This window comes from Bufo gargarizans, chromosome 8, assembly GCF_014858855.1.
Source record: "Bufo gargarizans isolate SCDJY-AF-19 chromosome 8, ASM1485885v1, whole genome shotgun sequence".
In the NCBI taxonomy this organism is placed as follows: domain Eukaryota; kingdom Metazoa; phylum Chordata; class Amphibia; order Anura; family Bufonidae; genus Bufo; species Bufo gargarizans.
This window is the reverse complement of record NC_058087.1, coordinates 14,179,638-14,198,837: the sequence shown is the minus strand read 5'-3', so window position 1 is coordinate 14,198,837 and position 19,200 is coordinate 14,179,638. Positions and strand designations below refer to the sequence as shown.

General features: G+C 45.9%; 1 protein-coding gene across 1 annotated transcript in view; it reads right to left on the bottom strand.

Moving 5' to 3' along the window:
• TTC21B (tetratricopeptide repeat domain 21B) overlaps window positions 1-19,200 on the bottom strand; it is a 71,421-nt gene that overhangs the window by 40,558 nt on the left and 11,663 nt on the right. The window contains exons 6-13 of the mRNA XM_044303163.1: window positions 17,686-17,843; window positions 12,923-13,007; window positions 10,405-10,503; window positions 9,114-9,306; window positions 7,287-7,384; window positions 3,392-3,592; window positions 2,115-2,244; window positions 1,282-1,439 (exon numbers count right to left, since the gene is read on the bottom strand). Coding sequence (XP_044159098.1) covers window positions 1,282-1,439; window positions 2,115-2,244; window positions 3,392-3,592; window positions 7,287-7,384; window positions 9,114-9,306; window positions 10,405-10,503; window positions 12,923-13,007; window positions 17,686-17,843 — 1,122 coding nt within the window. The remainder of the gene's footprint in view (window positions 1-1,281; window positions 1,440-2,114; window positions 2,245-3,391; window positions 3,593-7,286; window positions 7,385-9,113; window positions 9,307-10,404; window positions 10,504-12,922; window positions 13,008-17,685; window positions 17,844-19,200) is intronic.

Below are 19,200 nucleotides of genomic sequence, written 5' to 3'. Positions count from 1 at the left end.
GGCCGGAAAGATTGAACTCAAAAATAAAAAACAATTATCAACCACCTTTAAACTTACCTGTGCACATGATCGGGGGATGGGTGAACCAGAAAAACACCTCGACGAGCGCTTCGCCCTCACAGCTTCGTCAGGAGGTCCTCCCCCCGATCATGTCCACAGGTGAGTTCAGAGGTGGTTGGTAATTGTTTTTATTTAATCACGTTGCAGGGTGGCCCCCTCCCGTTGTCAAACAGCTCAGTTGCCTCAGTTGCTAGTGACCAGGGCATCCAAATGGTTAAAGTGCTGGGACTGGAGTGATCTCTGACCTAGCAATCTGCTATATATACAGTAGACCTGCAGGCTAAATAAAGAATTGCAGATCCAATATGCTGGGTCTTTCAAGAGAGACCCAGCGTGTTGAAACCAATTACCAGCATCCTCATTGGTCGCAGAGGATGTCGGTAAGAAGCCCGGAAGTACATGCTTCTGGGATTTTGAGCTTTTAGATGCTATGATCACACTTGATCACAGAATCTAAAGGCTTTAATCCGCGATCGCCATTATTGCCGGTCGCAGTCACGGAAGGTGAGGGAAGGGAAGCAAAGAAAACACAACAAAATTACACAAAACAGCAGGCTAGGCCCCCACAGCTAGGGAACAGGGAAAGGTCACCACCTGATAGTCCCTGAGCCTTTCGCTGGCTGCTACCAACATGAACAAATCTCAATGGTAGAAGTGTTCATGCACTCGAACCTAAGCCCTACTGCAACTGATACAAACCCTCAGCTAGGGAGCAGGAGAAAAGACAACCGGTTCCTTGCACCAGATGGAGGAACCCGTGTCTACCTAAGGCCTAGCCAGTACAAACAACAGAAGGGAAGGAAGGAGGACTTATCTGAAGACGAACTGGGAGCAGGAGATCCACAAAACACCAGCAGAGAACTCCAGGAGAAACTATAAACCGCAAGGGCTATAGTGAGAGGCAGGAATAAATAGCATTACTAACAAACTAATGAGGAGAACCTGTGAGGGGTGGGATCCTGTCCAAAGCCACAACAAAGCAATCTGCCAGATAGACTAACGTGCAGCAAGTCTGACAGATCTTCTCAGATCACTTACAGGGCAGGGCGTGACAGCGGGTCTCTGCTGTTCGAAACAGCGGAGACCCACTGCCCATGGCGTACGCCATATTTACCCATCGCTACATGTACAGCACTGGTAGCAAAAGGGTTAATTTTATTTTATTTTTTTAACTATAGTAACTATAGCTGGTATCAGATTTGATCTTTTTTGACAACTCACCTCAAAGCTGTAACTCAGACATAGCTCTAGAGAGTGAGAACACAGCTTCAAGTTGTCCTGATACAAATAAACCTGAGCCATCAGAAGATGTGCATCCGCATATGACGGATTATGGTCCAGAAAGAGCTGCAGGCTGCTCTGAGCCGCTTCAACGTCACCTACAGAAAGAAAGAATACATTAGACATACGAGAGGGACAATGTCACCAGACCACAGCCCCTTTACCCACAGTCAAAAGCAAAGTAACCGACACAACATTATATGCAGAGGGCCAATCAAACAAACCTAAGAAAATGATCCATGACCTTAGAGAGGACCCCTCCCCTCTTCTGACATGTCTGTATTAGTATATACTTTTATACTATTCCTCATGAAAAAAAACTATTCTGGAGAATCATTTTTATAACTTTTCATTCGACTGCTCCTCTGTTACACCTCCTAGAAATTTATAAATAAACTGAGATTAATTATTACCATTTGGAAGTGTGTCCCTACCCAGTCTGACACTGTCCAATACATGTTGATAGCACCAGACTGTGCAAGGACACATCACTTTGGCAAGGGAAATTAGTAACCCCCCAGCTGTCAAATAATTTATCATTTCCAGGAGGAATAAAACAAGGCAGAATTATACAAATAAAAAAAAGATCCAGAACAGTTTTTTCCCCTCCATTGGAAACGCAAGTCTTTGCTAAATCAGACAAGTAAGGATAGCAGACGGATCCTTTAAGAAAGATGAGGCGGTGGACGGTGATGAACAAAATACATTGTAAAAATGTGGAAATCCCTCCTCCTTTACATAAGAAAAGATCTGCGCCATCGATTTAGACCTACCTGCTAAATATTTCACTTTTGCAATCAGAAACACGGCTTGTTGTAGACCTGGAGCAGTCTTCACTACTGTTTCCAGGATGGAGGTACAGTGCTTCAAGAGGGAGGAGACGGGCTGGCCGGCTGCTGGGGGCTGGGGAGATAACATTTCTACGTGAAAACAGAATCAAAGGGCCACGTTTTTATAAAAACGAAACAATTTTTATTTTTTTAAATTGTTTTAAAGGGCTTGTCAAGGTTTGGGCTGCTTATGGCACTGCAGATCATTTCCCTTCAAAAGAATGAAGCCCAACATCAGCACCAAACACAGCCCATGAACAAATGAGGCCCCGCAAAGGAAGCAAGCCCTTTTTTTTTCTGATCCTGGAAGACCCCTTGAATATTTCATATACCATGCAAACTCTTCTTCTGTCCCACCACCAGTTTCCATGGTCAGATGGCTACGTCGTCCAGTGACTGGCACTGGAAAGGACAATCCTGCCATATGATGTCATGTCATGATGAATGCACCCTCACCCGTGTCTAATGGACTCACTAGACCAACAGAGAGGGAGAGAGAACCCCGGCAGAGAGGGACGGAGAACTCATATGGTAAGGTTATAACTTTCCCCACTGTTTACAGTTTCTGGGGAGGTTTGAAGAATCTGCAAAAGTTCAGAAAATCCTTTGAAGGGGTTGTCCAGTTCACTCCCCCCCCCTCCAGATCTAAGGAGGAAAGCATACTTACCTGTTCCCCGCCATTTGGTTCTGGCTCCTTCGGTGCACTGCTGCGCTCCAGTCCCCGCTTGTAAACTTCCATGGTTGGATGGGGGTCAAGTGTGGCATTGTAGACAATGACTTGCTGAAGCAGTGATGTGTCCCTCAAGTGGGACGTGACCAGTGACATGCCACTTGGAGGACATGTCACTTCTGTGGCTGCAGAAGCACATGACCCTGTCTATTCTGGAAGTTTAGGCGGGGACCAGAGCACAAGAGTGGACTGAAGGAGGCGGAATGGAGATGTGGAGAGAACGTAAGCATGTTTCCCTCCATAAGTCATCTTGCCGGGGGAAGGGGGGGTTTGGGCTTAACAAAAAGGCATTAAAAAGTTCATTAAAGAAGTTTCCCCAATTTTGCTAAAATTTTATTTAAAAAGAATAATCATTACTGCTGTAAAGGTGGGAAATGGAGTTATGTTTCTTTTTTTTTTTTTGTAACAGTCCCTTTTCAGAAAACCCCTTAAATTTTGCCGGCGTCACCTTTTCCTCCACAGAATATTTGCAATAATGGGCACACTTTACCTGGTTGGGGCAAAAACTTAAATATTCCCTTATTATTTCAAGTAAGAAATCTGGGTTTAATGTCTCAAAGTACTGGATCCCAAGAGGCAAGCCTTGCAAAGAAGAGAAGTGATTGTCGAGGACGTCTTTTAACAAATGGATAACCTCTTCTTGTTTCTTCTGCTTCTTCATGGCCAAAACAGCCCGTAAGTAAGATAATTCCTGCAAAAGAAAAGACTTTCTATTGTTTTCATCTTTTAGTTTTTCTGTTTCTTGTCAATTATGACCCAGTACGATCACACAAGGGGTGGTCAGAGACGACATGCTCACTTGACTCCAACCCGACAGGAATATCAGCTCTGCCGTATAATATCCATGCAGACGAGCTGATGTAATCAGGGGGTAATGGTACTCCACCTTAATCAACCGCATAAAACCCAACACAATCTGTCCAAAGTCAAAAATCAACCTATAAAGTATAGGTTTTTTTTTGGGGGGGGGGGGTATAAAAACCCATGCAAACACGGGGAGAACATAGAACCTGATCTTCTGATCAGTCATACTGTAGGTACATAAGAGAAGATCAAACTGATGATCTGAGATCTAGGATGACTATTAGTTTACAGACTGAAACAGAAACATTCAATTTCAGTAACTTAAAGGGGTTGTCCAGCTTTTATCAAGTGATGGCCTATCCTCACTAGCTGATTGACGGGGGTCCGACACCCTGCAACCCTGCTGATTAGCTGTTCAGGTGAACTCTGTAGTGGAGGAAACTCGTTACTAAAGCTCTGCTTTCATTGATGTCAGTGGTAGCAGCGCTGTAGTGACAAGCTGTGTCCGCTGTGTAGCTGCTGATGGAGCTGCGTAGTTCCTGTGCAGACTTTTGGCGCTGAAGCTACACCGAACAGCTGATCGGGGGGGTGGGCCAATCCTCGCCAATAAGCTAGTGATGGTCTATCCTCAGGCTAAGCCATCACTTAGTAAAAGCTGGACAACCCCTTTAAAATGTCATACAAGCTGCTAAGCAGAATTTCTCATCCTTCTCATTGGATGACACAGGCTTTACCATGGGTATAGCTGTTGCCGCTAGGAGGCGGACACTAAGTACACAAGTGTAAGCTCCTCCCCTTCAGCTATACCCTTCCTACAGGGACTAAGCTAAATCAGTTTTAGCTTAGTGTCTGTAGGAGGCCGACCTCCCTGCATTGCTGGTCTGCTGATTTATTTTCTTTTTTTTGCGTTTTCCTTTTTTTCTAGTGGGAGTTTCAGGCAGTCGTTAAAATTGAAAAGTATAAAAAAGGGGCAGTAGTAACTAATAAAACTTAACTTTTAATAAATAAAGGATAAATAAAGCTAGGGCCTAGATGCATGGGTCTCCAGAAAGGGAAAGGTTCTAGACAGGGCTGCTCTTTTCAGGCCGATGACTCCGTATTAGGAGGTCATTAGGGTCAATGATAGCCTTGATAGAGCTTATTAGGATCAGCATAGGATCTGCTCTCTCCATCTATATCTACCAGATATGACGTCAGATGTTAACTGAAAATTAGTTCCGAGGGACTGCCCGTCATTCTCGTGGCCCCAGATTGGCTGCGCCGGGTGTGGCCGTTCTCATCGACGAACCCTGGAGTCTTCCTCTTCAGGAGGACCTTCTGTCGCAGGGGCCGATCTTCCACCTGAATTTAGGGTTGCTACATTTAACGGCATGGCTGTTAAAGCCACCGTTCTGGGTTTTTCGGATGCGTTTTTTTTTACCACCAGACCAAGAAGTCCTACTTTAGTTGGTGCGAGCGGCATCAGCTGTCTCCCATTCGGTTCTCTTTGTCATGACTCTTGGCTTTCCTGTAGTCGGGCATGGACTTGGGGCTGGCTCTCAGCTCCCTCAAAGGGCAAGTTTCAGCTCTCTCTGTTCTTTTTCAGCGGAATTTAGCTTCACTTTCGGCGGTTCTGACTTTTCTGCAGGGGGTGGCGCATGCTGCTCCCCCTTTCCGTCCTCCGTTAGATCCTTGGGATCATAATCTAGTGCTCAACGCTCTCCAGTCGTCTCCGTTTGAGCCCCTGCAGCAGGTGTCGCTTCGCTTCCTGTCCTACAAGGTGGCGTTTTTGGTGGCAATCACGTCCATCCATAGCGTGTCGGAACTTGCGGCTCTTTCATGTCGGTCGCCTTTCCTGATCCTCCATCAGGATAAGGTGGTCCCTCACCCTGTGCAGTCCTTCCTGCCGAAGGTGGTGTCAGCATTCCATCTAAACGAGGAGATTATTCTCCTCTTGTCCGGGACCGTCTCATCCTCGGGAGCAGTCGATCCATACCCTGGATTTGGTTTGAGCCATTCGAGTCTATCTGTCCCAGACGGCATCTTTCCGGTGGACGGATTCACTGTTCATGATTCCAGAGGGTCCGAGACAAGGGCTGGCGGAGTCAAAGTCTTCCATTTACCGATAGATTTGTTTGGCCATTATGGAAGCGTAGGGCGTCCCACCCTTCCAGGTGACTGCTCATTCGGCTCGGGCAGTGGGGGCCTCTTGGGCGGTGCATCACGGGGCTTCAGCCCTTCAGGTACGCATGGTCGTCTTTGCACACAAGTTTTAGAGTGCACACCTTTGCGTCTTCTGACACTTCTATGGGGCGTAGAGTTTTGCAGAAGGCGGTTCTCTGATTGATGGGAGGGTTAATTGTTATGCCCACCCTTGGGGACTGCTCTGTAACGTGCCATGGTCAAGCCTGTGTCCCCCAATGATATGGATGAGAAAACTGGATTTTTGTACTTACTGTAAAATCTGTTTCTCTTCTGTTCATTGGGGGACACAGCTCCCACCCATTTTTTTTGTTTAGGGGCCTTTTCGGGCCCGTGTGGTTCTGGGTTTGTACATAATGTGATTTTTGGGGTATTGCTTCTCCTACTGCTTTTGCACTAACTGATTTCGCTTAGTCCCTGTAGGAAGGATATAGCTGAAGAGAAGGAACTTTGTGTGCTTAGTTTCCGCCTCCTAGCAGCAACAGCTATACCCATGCATGGTCAAGCCTGTGTCCCCCAATGAATGGCAGAGAAACAGATTTTACGATAAGTACAAAAATCTAGCTTTTGAGACCACAACTGTTTGCTTACAACATTGCGTCGGCTCAAGTAAAATAAATTTGTGCACTGTACCAAAGGGGTAGAAACTTTCTACATAAATCTGTAGGATATGTGAACACTGAGGTGTTAGTTGAAGCTCCTGGGCCCTAATACTGTGATGGCTAACCTACGGCACTCCAGCTGTGGTACAACTACAACTCCCAAGATGTAAACTTGCTTGGCTGTTCTCAGAACTCCATAGAAATGAATGGAGCATGCTGAGAGTCGTATTTTCACCACAGCTGGAGTGACAGAGGTTAGCCATCACTGCTTACCATTTGCCATGTACCGTTTATAACACTGTTGGATTTTTTTTTTTTACGTGGCAACGAGTCTCTTGGGCCCCTTAGGCCCTACTTCTGCACCCCTATACTCACCCCTTTGGGTAAACATTTGAAACTTTGGATCATATCAGAGCAAATGCCATCTTTCTCAAATCTCAGCAGCATGTAGTTTCCTTCCTCCTCACGCTCCAAAAACAGGAAATACACAGTGAGGAGGGGGATGCAGCTGCAGGAGAGAGGAGATGGAGCAGCAGAGGGTCAGCGCCTGATCATACTGCTACAATACACCAGGAAGGAGTGATTATAAATTAAGAAATGTGTCTCGGCAAAAAGAATGAAAGAAATGCAGATGTGGCACCCACCAACCCTATGGAGTAGATTTACTATTACAGCTATGTTAGTTGCGCAGCGCACCTAACGCTAGTTCTGTAGGTAGAGATTACACCCCACATAGTCCACTGAGGTGGATCTAAAGAGCTGAGATGCTTTGCTGTGAAGGCCTTACTTCTGACTCACCCCAGACTTTCCAATAGACTGCTGAATCTCCATCAGAAATTCCAGCTGCTGATCAGCATCTTGTAGTTGTCCCTCCAGTACCTGACATCGAATAATACCTACAAAACATTGCAAAACAAGACGTTACAAAGCGGCTCAGTTCATATACTACTAAGGCCGCCTGCACACTATGCGGATTACGTGGATTTTTTATTCGTACAGATTTTCGTGTGGAAAAACCACAGAGTAATACGGTACCAGCAAAGAGTGTAGACAAATCTCATGTAGGTGCGGAAATTGCCCTGCTGTGCGGATTTAGAAATGTGCAGCATGTGAACTGCTGTTGTCTTTTTCTTGTGCAGATTTCACCCTTGTCAATGGAAGGGTAAGCACTGGAGAAATTCACACCAAAAAACACATGAAAAAATGCACCAAAAACACAATAAACAGTGCAGATTTATGTGCATTTTTTGTGCAGTTTCGGTGTGGATTTCATGCAGATTTTCTGCGTGTGCAAAAAGATTGGTTGCTGCTTCTCTGTTTTCCATAATGAAGTGACGCTCGTGTGCCATGGAAAGTCTGACTCCTTACTGGAATGGAAAAAGGAGCCTGAAATAGCAGCACATTTTTCAGACTGTCCCAGGCATGTCTTTCAGGGTGTAAAATACAAATGCACTTATCCAATATGTTAGGTTTTGTTCACATCTGTGTCATACTTCATTTGGCCTGCGGTGGCGCTGCAGCTGATCTAAAAACTTTATGGCGTATTCTTCCGCAAGTTAAACCTCATCAGCCTGGGGTCTAAAGAGTAGGACACCCTGTAATGAGGTTACATTCAGGGGACCCTCCTAAAAACTAGCCCAACGCAGAACCCCCTTTAAAAGGAGTTGTGCACATTGACATCCGTCCCCATTGACTTACATTGTGTGCCAGGACGGATCCGTTTTGCTCAGTTTCATCAGACAAACAGTGTTTTGGTGTCCGTCTCCAAAGTGGAATGGAGACTGAACTGATGCATTCTGAGCGGATCCTTTTCCATTCAGAATGCATTAGAAAGCAAACTGATCCGTTTTGGACAGCCTGTGAGAGCCCTGAACGGATCTCACAAACGGAAAGCCAAAACGCTCAATTGAATGGGAGCAGCGCTGCAGTAACCAGGCACGTTGATGACATAACGTATGAAGCTCTGCAGTTACGGTGTCTGTTCTACCAACATCGCTCCTGCACAGAGCCGATTGGCTGGCGTGCCGGAAGTCTAACCCCTACGATCTGATACTGATGACTTATCTCCATCAATACTTAAAGGGGCTGGCCCATCTCACACACTGGTGGCATATCACTAGGATATGCCACTAATATCAGACAGGTGAGGGCCCCACCTTTGGGTCCATCACTTATCTCTACAACAGGGATTTCAAAGCAAAGGAGAGCACACAACGCTCTCCATTAACTTCTATGGGAGTTCTGAAAACAGCCAAGCAAGCGCGTTCGGCTATTTTTGGAAGTCCCATAGAAAAGAATGGTGAACATGCTGCACATGCATGGCCGCCTCTATGGGAGTTTTGGAAATAGCTGAGCTGGCACTCAGCTATTTTCAGCACTCCCATAGAAATGAATAAAGGGTGGCCATGCATGCCCGGTACACCCTTTACTTTGGAGGACCCGTTCTAAAGATAGGTGCGGGTTCTAACTATATGCCACCAATGTCTAAGATGGGCCAACCCCTTTAAGTTCCCGAGAACCCCTTTAAAGGTCAAATTGAGATGACTATGAGAATAAGGTGGCACGTCCTAGGTAAGTGGCTCTGGCAGGAAAAGAGTCAAACCAAGTCTGAGGCCAGTAACTCACCAGTAAGTGCAGAGACGCTGGACTCATCGAGACTCATTGCCGCTTTGTACCACTTTAATGCTTCCTTAACCCGGCCTTGTAGGACAAGCTGGTAGCCGAGCTCTGTGGCAAATGTGGCATCATGAGGGGCCAAATTGACTGCACGTTCCACCATGGTTTGGGTTTGCTGAAGGATGAGCTGGTTACGTTCACACTAGGGCAGAAACAAAAAGACAGGCTTTGATATTTCCACATTTACGTGTTCTAGAACGGTTTTCTCTCAGCTACTATATACATTTATGAGCACAGCTCGAGAATGACTAGGAGACTATCTAGATTATAGCGGCGGTGCGGTGTGATTACAACTGCTCGCCCCATTCAAGTATATGGCAGGAGCAGTCGTAATTGCCCTGTACCGTCATTAGAAGGGAGATGGCGTGCAGGTGAACACTGTGCTGTGACCTCTTCAAACAGCTGCCAGCGGTCGGACCACCACCTATCTGACATTGAAGACCTGTCCTGAGGATAGGTCATCAATATCCTGACACTGCACAACCCCTTTAACTGTACCCCAAAAGGGTGCCCCTGAGCATTACAACTCATCCTACGCTGATGGAAAAAACTGAAAAAGTAATGGCTCTTGGAAGGCAGAAGCGAAAAAAAAAAAAAATCACTTCTTCATAAAAGCCAAAACTAACTGTGGTGGCAAAGGGTTAATGGCATGTCCCATTATTCTGCTGGAAAATACAGGTCTAAACTAAGTCAGCCAAGAAGCACTGTAAGAATAAAGTGTCTAACATGTCCGGAAGAATGCGCCAAACTTATACAGCGTGAGCCACTTCTACCTGTCTAGTTTCAATGCACTGATAATAAACCTCCCAAGCTGTGTCTTGTGGTTCTGCACCACTGAGGCAAATAGGGAGGAGACAGACTAAGGACCAGAGATTGAAATCCCTACAATCCCAGTAGGGATCCTCCATATAGTTGACTGGAGTTGCCCCCTCCGGGCACCCCGGCAGATCAGCTGCTTTTAGAGGCCACAGTGCAATGCTGCGGCTTCTTCCTCGGCCACTGATGTCACTTTTGGTCCCACGGCCTATTTGCAATGGAAGTGATGGGCCTGGGCTGCCATACCAAGCACAGGTGTGACTGGTAAGATGTGAGGGGGCTGCAGCGTTCGGTGGAGCAGCAGGGGTCCCAGGAGTTGGACGCTCACCAATCTGATCTTGATGACTGCACAGAGAATAGGTCATCAATAGTGATCTCCCAGAAATCCCATTCAATGTATACTACAGATAAGTCCACCACTTACCATTTTACTAAAAGCCAGTGACATGCTGTAATAGAGGTGGGCGTTGTGGGGTTCAAAGCGGTCCAAAGCACTGATTAAATCTCCCAGCTTAGTGGTCGCCTAGAGGGAAAGCAGCACATTAGATAACAGGGCATCACCACCTCCAGCAGCACAAAGAGCCGTCAAGTGCTCCCGTCACACTCCTTCCATGAAATTGCTGCACTAGTGAAAAGTAAGGCTGCTTTCACACTTGTGCTGCTGTTTTCCGTCATAAAAAAAATAAAATAAAAAAAATGGATACAGCACTGAAACAATGTAAGTCAATGGTGAACGATCCGTTTTTTTAGGACCATAAAAGACTGGATCCGTCACCCATTGACTTTCAATGTATTTAGTGATGGATCCATTTTTTTTTCTGTTTTGATTTCATACAACCGTATTCTAACGGAACGGATGCATCCTGATGTGCAAAATCAAAACGGATCCGTTTAATTCTGGCATTTAGATCCTCTGCCGGATTTCAATACTGGAATTGACAACGCAAGTGTGAAAGTACCCTAAAAGTTTAGATAGGGAAAACGGACAAAATATGCAGTTTATATTTTCTCCAAGGACGACAACCTTTTTAAAATGTAATCAGGTCCAGCTTCTCTCCTCAGCGGCGGCCACACATTTCTCCTGTAGCGGGCACTGAAGGGAACAGGCAGCACTACATGGACAGCCATTCACATGAAAAGCCCTCCGTGTAGTGCATGGATGCACCAGGTCGCCAGAGGCTCTCCATTCTGGTCCTGAGGGCAGGGCCACCCTCTACGATAGGCATGTACCCTAATTGGGACAATTTTTTTAAAGGGTTTGTCACATGTTAAACTACGGGATAGTGGATCAATGTCTGACTGGTGAGGATCCGACTGGCGGTATCATCACGTGTTTCCTGTGTCCCCCCATATAATGGGTCTGTAGATCCACTCATAGAGGGGGACACAAGACCCCGCTTTCTCATGCTTGGCGGCAGTACCAGTGGTCAGACCCTCACCAATTAGACATTCATTCTCTATCCTGTAGTGAAATCTTGGGACAAAACGTTTAAAGGAATTGTCTCAAGCCCCATTCATATGTGAGGACACAGGATCGCCTTCTCATGCTCGTGGAGGTACCGGCAGAACCTGAACCGATCAGACACTTATCTTGTATGAAAGCGGATACATTTAAATCTTGTGATAAGCCTTTTAACCCCTTCGCGACCGACAGCATTTATGTAAGGTGGAAGTCGAATCTTTAAACATCGCAGAGGGCGTCGTAGCGGCCAGGTTTCTGCTGTTTCAAGTGGCGGAAGTATGCGATCAGCCATATGGCTGATGAAATACATTTAACCACTCAGATGCCGTGGTCAAATGTGACCGCGGCATCTGAGTGGTCCAGAAGCAGGAGCGGCGTGCTCCTGCTCCAGTAACAGCGTTCCCCGGCTTAGATCAGTGAACCTGTTACCATATACTAATAGAACAAAGTCTCGAGCCGACTTCGGTAGCCATTAATAAAATATACCAATATAGGCCACTAGGTGACAGCACTGTATTGGTATATTGAAAATGAAGTGTTCAATGATGGCTAAAAAGTCAGTGAATTAAGTCACTCAGGGTGACTTAAAAAGTAAAAAAAAATATATATATTATAAAAGTTATAAAAGAAATATAAAAGTTAGAATCACTCCCCTTTCCCCAAAATCAAAATACTTAACCAATAAAAATAAAAAAATACACATCATGGATATTGTCGCATGCGAAAATGCCAGAACTATTCAAATTTAACAATATTAATTCTATACGGCGAATGGTGTAGCGGAAACAAAAGAAAAAGGCCCAATTCGGCATTTTTTTTGTCCCTTCAACTGTCCAATTTTTTTTTATAAAAAGTGATCAAAACATCACACAGGATATTATATAGGTATGGGTATATTTTTTTTACTTATAGGTTTATTTTTTTTCAGTATTAAACAGCAAGAAAAACTATACAAGTGTCAAGGTCAATTTTACCACATAGGGAACGCCATAAAAAAAAACGTAAATGGTGCCATTAAAAAGTACAACTTGTCCCGCAAAAAGTAAGCCCTCATAAGGCTATGTGAACGGAAAAAAAACAAGTTATGACTCTGGGAAGGCGAAGAGTGAAAAACAAAAATGCAGAAACGGAAAATCGCCCGGTCCTCTAAGGGTTAAGGAACAGGCCAACTTATGACCTAAAGGGCATCTATCATCAGATTTGTACCTTTGACACTGGCTGACCTGTTACATGTGCACTTGGCAGCTGAAGGCATCTGTGTTGGTCCCATGTTCATATGTGTCCACATTGCTGAGAAATTATGTTTCAGTATATGCAATTGAGCCTCTAGGAGCAATGGGGGCGTTGCCATTACACTTAGAGGTTCTGCTCTCTCTCTGCAACTGCCGCACCCTCTGCACTTTGATTGACAGGGCCGGGTGTGATGACGTTTACACTGCCTGGCCCTGTCAAAACCTGATGGACCAGCTGCTTCTCTCACCTCATGAACATTTCCTTCTCGGCACAAGTAATGAAGACCTAACATTCTGATGGCTTCCAGGTTATGATTGTCCTTCTGTAGTAACCTGGAGGAAAAAGTTGGGAAAAAAAAAAAAGTTTAGAACTTATGTACTTTTTTGGAAGATAAAGGTGTTGTCTAGAACTAGAATATATAAGTGCTTTCCATACATGTACTGTAAGGGTAGGAGAAATATGAGGGGAGACATGGCTACCAGTGATGGCCAGTTCGCATTGTTCGCCCGCGAACACATGCGGGCTGCCATCTTTTCTCACAAGTCCGGCGAGGCGCAGGTAAGTCCTTACCTGTGTCGGGAGCCGGTCTGAAATCAAATGTGGTCACCGGGAGCAGGCAGTTCCGAGAACAGCCACCGGGGGCCTTCATCGGGCTGTTCTCGGAACTGCCTGCTCCCGGTGACCGCGTTTGATTTCAGACCGGCTCCCAGCAAAGTTCACAGGTAAGGACTTACCTGCGCCTCGCCGGACTTGTGAGAAAAGATGGCAGCCCGCATGTGTTTGCGGGCGAACAATGCAAACTGGCCATCACTGATGGCTACAATAATTACAAGGGGGACAGGTAGCATTTCTTTTATCCAAATGAAGACTAATTTTAACCTTGTCGGTAGACAATGCTCTGTGAGCTACGCAATTCTGCTGCACAATCCTCTCTGGTAGTTTGTTACAATGTATCAGTCTGGATATCAGTCAGGATCCCAGAGCATTGTCTACACTGGATACAACTGTATCCACTTCTCAGCTAAGAACCAGCTATGTACAGGTAAGGCTGGGTTCACATCACGTTTTTTTCAATCCTCTTAACGTATACAAAAACCGTATTTGTTAAATGGATGCCTCAGACTGATGCCATACAGTGGCATTAGATCACCATAGCGGTCCAATGTAAATGTGAATGTGGTGTGCTGTGTCTTTGTATCCTTTTTTTTTCCTAATATGTACGTCAGGCGGAGGCATAAAATGTGATGTGAACCCAGCCTTACCCGTTTCTGAATGCAAGAAATGCAAGTGTTCTCATTCACTGACAGCAAACACTTATCTTGAAAATAGTGAGGAATAGAAATACAAAGTATTTTTAACAAAGTTGTAGAGCTTTTCATCATTCAGGAATGACACTTTATTTATATAAAATAGTACAATTCCTTCAATCACCTCCATAAAAGCCATATTGGACTTACAGCAGGGACCTTTTATTCCCCATTTTAAAGGGTTGTGCATCCGCTTTCCAGCGCTGGCTCCCTGCTCCGCTCCTTCTCTCCTTGGCTGCTCCGCTCCCACAATATAAAGTTCTGTTTTGACGCTGCTGCAGATCGGCGGGGGGCCAGCTCCCGGCACCCCTGCCGATCAGCTGTTTGAAGAGAAAGCAGCGCTCGTACAAGCTCTGCCTTCTCTTCACCGTTTACCTGTTCCCCGTCACAACTGCAGCGGTGAGCGGGTTTAATTACAACTCAGCCGTCCCATAGAAATTAATGGAGACGCAATAGTTGTAATGACACCTGCGTTGCCTGCGCATAAAAAGGTCGATGCCAGGGGCATTTTCACGTCATCGGCTCAGTATACACACAGTGTGCTTCCTGTGCCATATGTACTATAGTACTAGGGGCATGTTATAGACTGACTTCAGATCTATACACTGTATTCATTTGTCTGCATTTATTTATTTGGAACAACAGGGTGAAGAAAAAAATGAAAGACATCAAAACAATGCCACCTAGTGGACAAACACTGCCAAGCAGCCTTGAACAACTATGAACTAAGGGCGTGCTCTCTAACATATAGATCTAATGAATATGAAGACCACCGGCACCCGGCGGAGCTATTCAATACAGATTTATGCAAAACGACGGGTCATTTTAAGCAAGAGACCTAGCATTTTGCTAAGGGGATCTATCACCAGGTTCTGCTGCCCCCAGTTAGGGCACTATAAGGACTTGTGCAGTCTGGAACTCACGCTTCGTGTGTGAGCGCGATCCTCCGTTCTGGACACTGCTCATCTTGCAGGAGCGCACGGCATTATACTGATTTATAATGCTGTGTGCCTCTGCATAACCTTACTGATACAGAATCAAAGTGACGGCTTTATGTCAGTAGGGTCCTGTAGCAGTAAGGTCATGCAGAGGCATACAGCATTATAAATCAGTATAATGCTGTGCGCTGCTGCAAGGCACGCAGTGTCCAGAACGGAGGATCACGCTCACATACAGCCTTGAAACAGTTTCCTTTTTAAAAAGGAGAGAGTTGTCAGAGGACCGCCCCGCTATTCTGTATGGTTGGGCAGAGTGACTGGCATAGATGAATTCTCCCAGCCGATGAAGCTGACTTCCCTTAGGGCATGGGTAGCACAGCAGACACGAGGGCCACCAGTTGGGCAGAGCTGAATTACACAAATCCTAAAACTGACAGCTACCCATGACTCTGGCATACCTGTAAATCTCTTCATAAAATGTGGATGTACAAGTCATGCCCAATCCAGCAAAGTGTTGCAACTGCAGCACAGACGCGTTCACTTGAGTGAGGTAATGGTCAACACAAGACCTGGTCGGGAAAGACACTGAAGTGACTGGGACAACTCCTATGGCCCTATAAATTATTGGTGGTCCCAGTGGTTGAACTGGTCAGACAGACATGGTCTACGTACCATCGATACATTTTCATGGTACAATCCATGAAATAATACCTCTCGGTTTAAGGGAGACAGTGATGATGATGGTCTCTGATATTTTATCTTTCTTTTTAATGATAAACTGACATTAATGGAATTGGTCCAACCAAAGGTAGGAATGACATAAACGTAGACCAGGGCGGCCAGGGGACATTTACAATTTTGTAACTCTAATTCTGTAATATTTTTCCCGTCTAAGGGACAGGTACCTTGGAGGAACCTGACGGACCCCATTATAAGGCTACTTTCACACTAGCGCTTGATCGGATCCGTTCTGAACGGATCCGATCATATTAATGCAGACGGAGGCTCCGTTCAGTACGGATCCGTCTGCATTAATAACTTAGAAAAATTTCTAAGTGCGCAAGATGCCTGAGCGGATCCGTTCAGACCTTCAATGTAAAGTCAATGGGGGACGGATCCGCTTGAAGATTGAGCCATATGGTGTCATCTTCAAGCGGATCCGTTCCCATTGACTTACATTGTAAGTCTGAACGGATCCGCTCGCCTCCGCACGGCCAGGCGGACAGCTGTCCGCCTGTCCGTGCGGAGGCGAGCGGAGCGGAGGCTGAACGCCGCCAGACTGATGCAGTCTGAGCGGATCCGCTCCATTCAGACTGCATCAGGGCTGGACGGAGGCGTTCGGGTCCGCTCGTGAGCTCCTTCAAACGGAGCTCACGAGCGGACCGACGAACGCTAGTGTGAAAGTAGCCTAAGTCATAATGACATGTGACAGATCCGCCATAGTGTTGTGGTATCTGTGGTATAGTATAACAGCTCATTAAAGTGATGGTCCGCTCACCAAAAAATAAGTGATTGGGTGTGATTGAAGTACCTGACCCACAGGAGTGTTTCATAGGTCTGCGCTTGCCCTAGTCACTTAATAGCATCAATGGGGCACGTACTGTAACAGAAAGATGTCTCATGTGCCAATCACATGGTTTACACTTCTGCTTCCGGAGACTGAATGGGATTTGTGGCATAGCCGTCTGAGGGGTCAGGACTAGCATGTCATCTAGATTTGGATATACAATAAATATTACCAGCACGTAGATGGTTACCTGGCAGCCATTCTTCTGAATCAAGTAGTAGACAACGACCAAAGTGACCAAGATGGAAGTGACAAAGGAGATAAAGGCCAATGCTGACACACAGAGCATAGCTGAGCGCTCAGACATTCCAGGATGGAAGGGGCTAGCAGGGGGTGTAAACCATGTAATCGAAGGAGAGGACGGCAAGCCGTTACTGGAGGGACAGATCTGACCTCGTCGCCAAACATTTAGGCCCCTTTCACATGAGCGAGTTTTCCCGCGGGGGTGCGATGCGTGAAGTGAACGCATAGCACCCACACTGAATCCTGACCCATTCATTTCAATGGGTCTGTTGTTTTTCAAGCATCATTTCTGCATTGTGTGAGAATCGCAGCATGGTCTATATTCTGCGTTTTTCACGCAGCCCTGTCCCCATAGAGGTGACTGGGGCTTCAGTGAAAAACGCATTGCATCCGGAGTTGGGACCTACATATATCAGACATTTAAGGCATATGCATATATTTATAGTATATAACATAAAAGTCTAATATGTGTACAGTAGGTCCCACCTCTGGGCCCCACTGTGAATGATGTGCGCGCCATGCTCTCCCCCCACTGCGAGTGCGCTCAGCTATTTTCAGAAGCTCCACGGAGCTTGCTCCTCATTCACAGCAGGGCCCATTCTTGAAAAAGGAGCAGATCCCAGAGGTGGGACCTACACCAATCATTTACAGCATATCAATATGCCATAAATGTCCAGATGGGAGAACCCCTTTAAGATAAGAGTACCCCTTTTAAAGGTTATGATGACAAAAGAAAATGTCTACAGCTCACGCATAAAATCTACAGGGCTTCCTAAAACCGTTTCAACTACAAAAGGATTGTCAGCTATGTCTCAAAGTCAGTCACTTCGTTCTATAATCGGTTGTTCTCTGTTTTCCTAGCAACTGAAATGCCACCAGCCCACACACTTCTCAGTATCTCTATCTGGAAACAAAGCAATTGACACGTCGGTGGCGTGAAAGCTGCATACTGAACCTTAGCGCCGTCTCCACGGTCTGTTCCCAATCCTGCAGAGCCAGTTGTAGCTTCATTTTCTTAATGAGAGCCGGGGTGAAGCCTGGATCGCTGGCGAGGATTTTGTTCACGGCTTCCAAGGCTCCGGAATAATTCTGTCGCAGCTCGTAATAATGAGCCTGAAATCAAGAAAAGGCACGTGCATTATATTCTCCGTGACGTCACCGGAACCGGCGATTGTGAGAAAACGGTAAGGCCCCTTTCAGACGAGCGAGTGTCACGCTGCGAGTCCGCAGTGCATCACCCGTCCTGAACTTCCAGCACTGCTGGGGTCGCATAGCATTATATTGATTCGGGATGCTATGTAACCCTTACAGTTGTGGAATGTATTGGATAACACTGACAGTATTATGGCACTCAGTGGCCACAAGCTATCCTAAAAAGCCATCAATATCAGCTCGGCGGAGGCACCACCGCCCTATCTGCTGTCTTGTTGAAGAGGCCACAACGTTCTTATGAGTGCTGCAGCTCTTCCTAGGCCAGTGACATCATCATACATTGGTCACGTGGCCTACGCACGCATCAATCCTATTCAAGTGAATGGGGCTGAGCTGCAATACCAAGCACAGCCATTATACAATGGACAGCGCTGTGCTTGGTAAGCAGCCAGGATCTGATATTGATGCCTGAGGATACATCCCTGTAGGTCATCAGTATTAGGCCTCTTTCACACGGGTGAGATTTCTGCGGCAGTGCAATGCGTGAGATGAACGCATTGCACCCGCACTGAATCCGGACCTATTCATATCTATGGGGCTGTGCACATGAGCGGTGATTTTCACACATCACTTGTGCGTTGCGTGAAAATCGCAGCATGCTCTATATTGTGGGTTTTTCACGCAATGCAGGCCCCATAGAAATGAATAGGGCTGCGTGAAAATCGCATCGTATCCACAAGCAAGTGTGGATGCGGTGCGATTTTTTACACACAGTTGCTAGGAGATGATCGGGATTGGGACCTGATCATTATTATTTTCCCTTATAACATGGTTATAAGGGAAAATAATAGCATTCTTAATACAGAATTCATAGTACAGTAGGGCTGGAGGTGTTAAAAAAAAAAAAAAAAAACTCACCTCATCCACTTGTTCGCGCAGCCTGGCTTCTCTTCTGTCTTCCTCTTTGCTGTCCAGGAGGAAAAGGACCTGTGGTGACGTCACTGCGCTCATCACATGGTCCGTCACATGATCCATCACCATGGTAATGGATCATGGGATGGACCATGTGATGAGCGCAGTGACCTCACCACAGGTCCTTTTCCTCAAAGAAGAAGAAGAAAGAAGAGAAGCCGGGCTGCGCGAACAAGTGGATTAAGGCGAGTTACATTTAAAAAAAAAAAATTTAACCCCTCCATCACTATTTTACTAAGCATTCTGTATGAAAAATGCTATTATTCTATTATATTAAGGGAAAATAATAAAATCTGCAGAACACCTAACCCAAACCCGAACTTCTGTGAAGAAGTCCGGGTTCGGG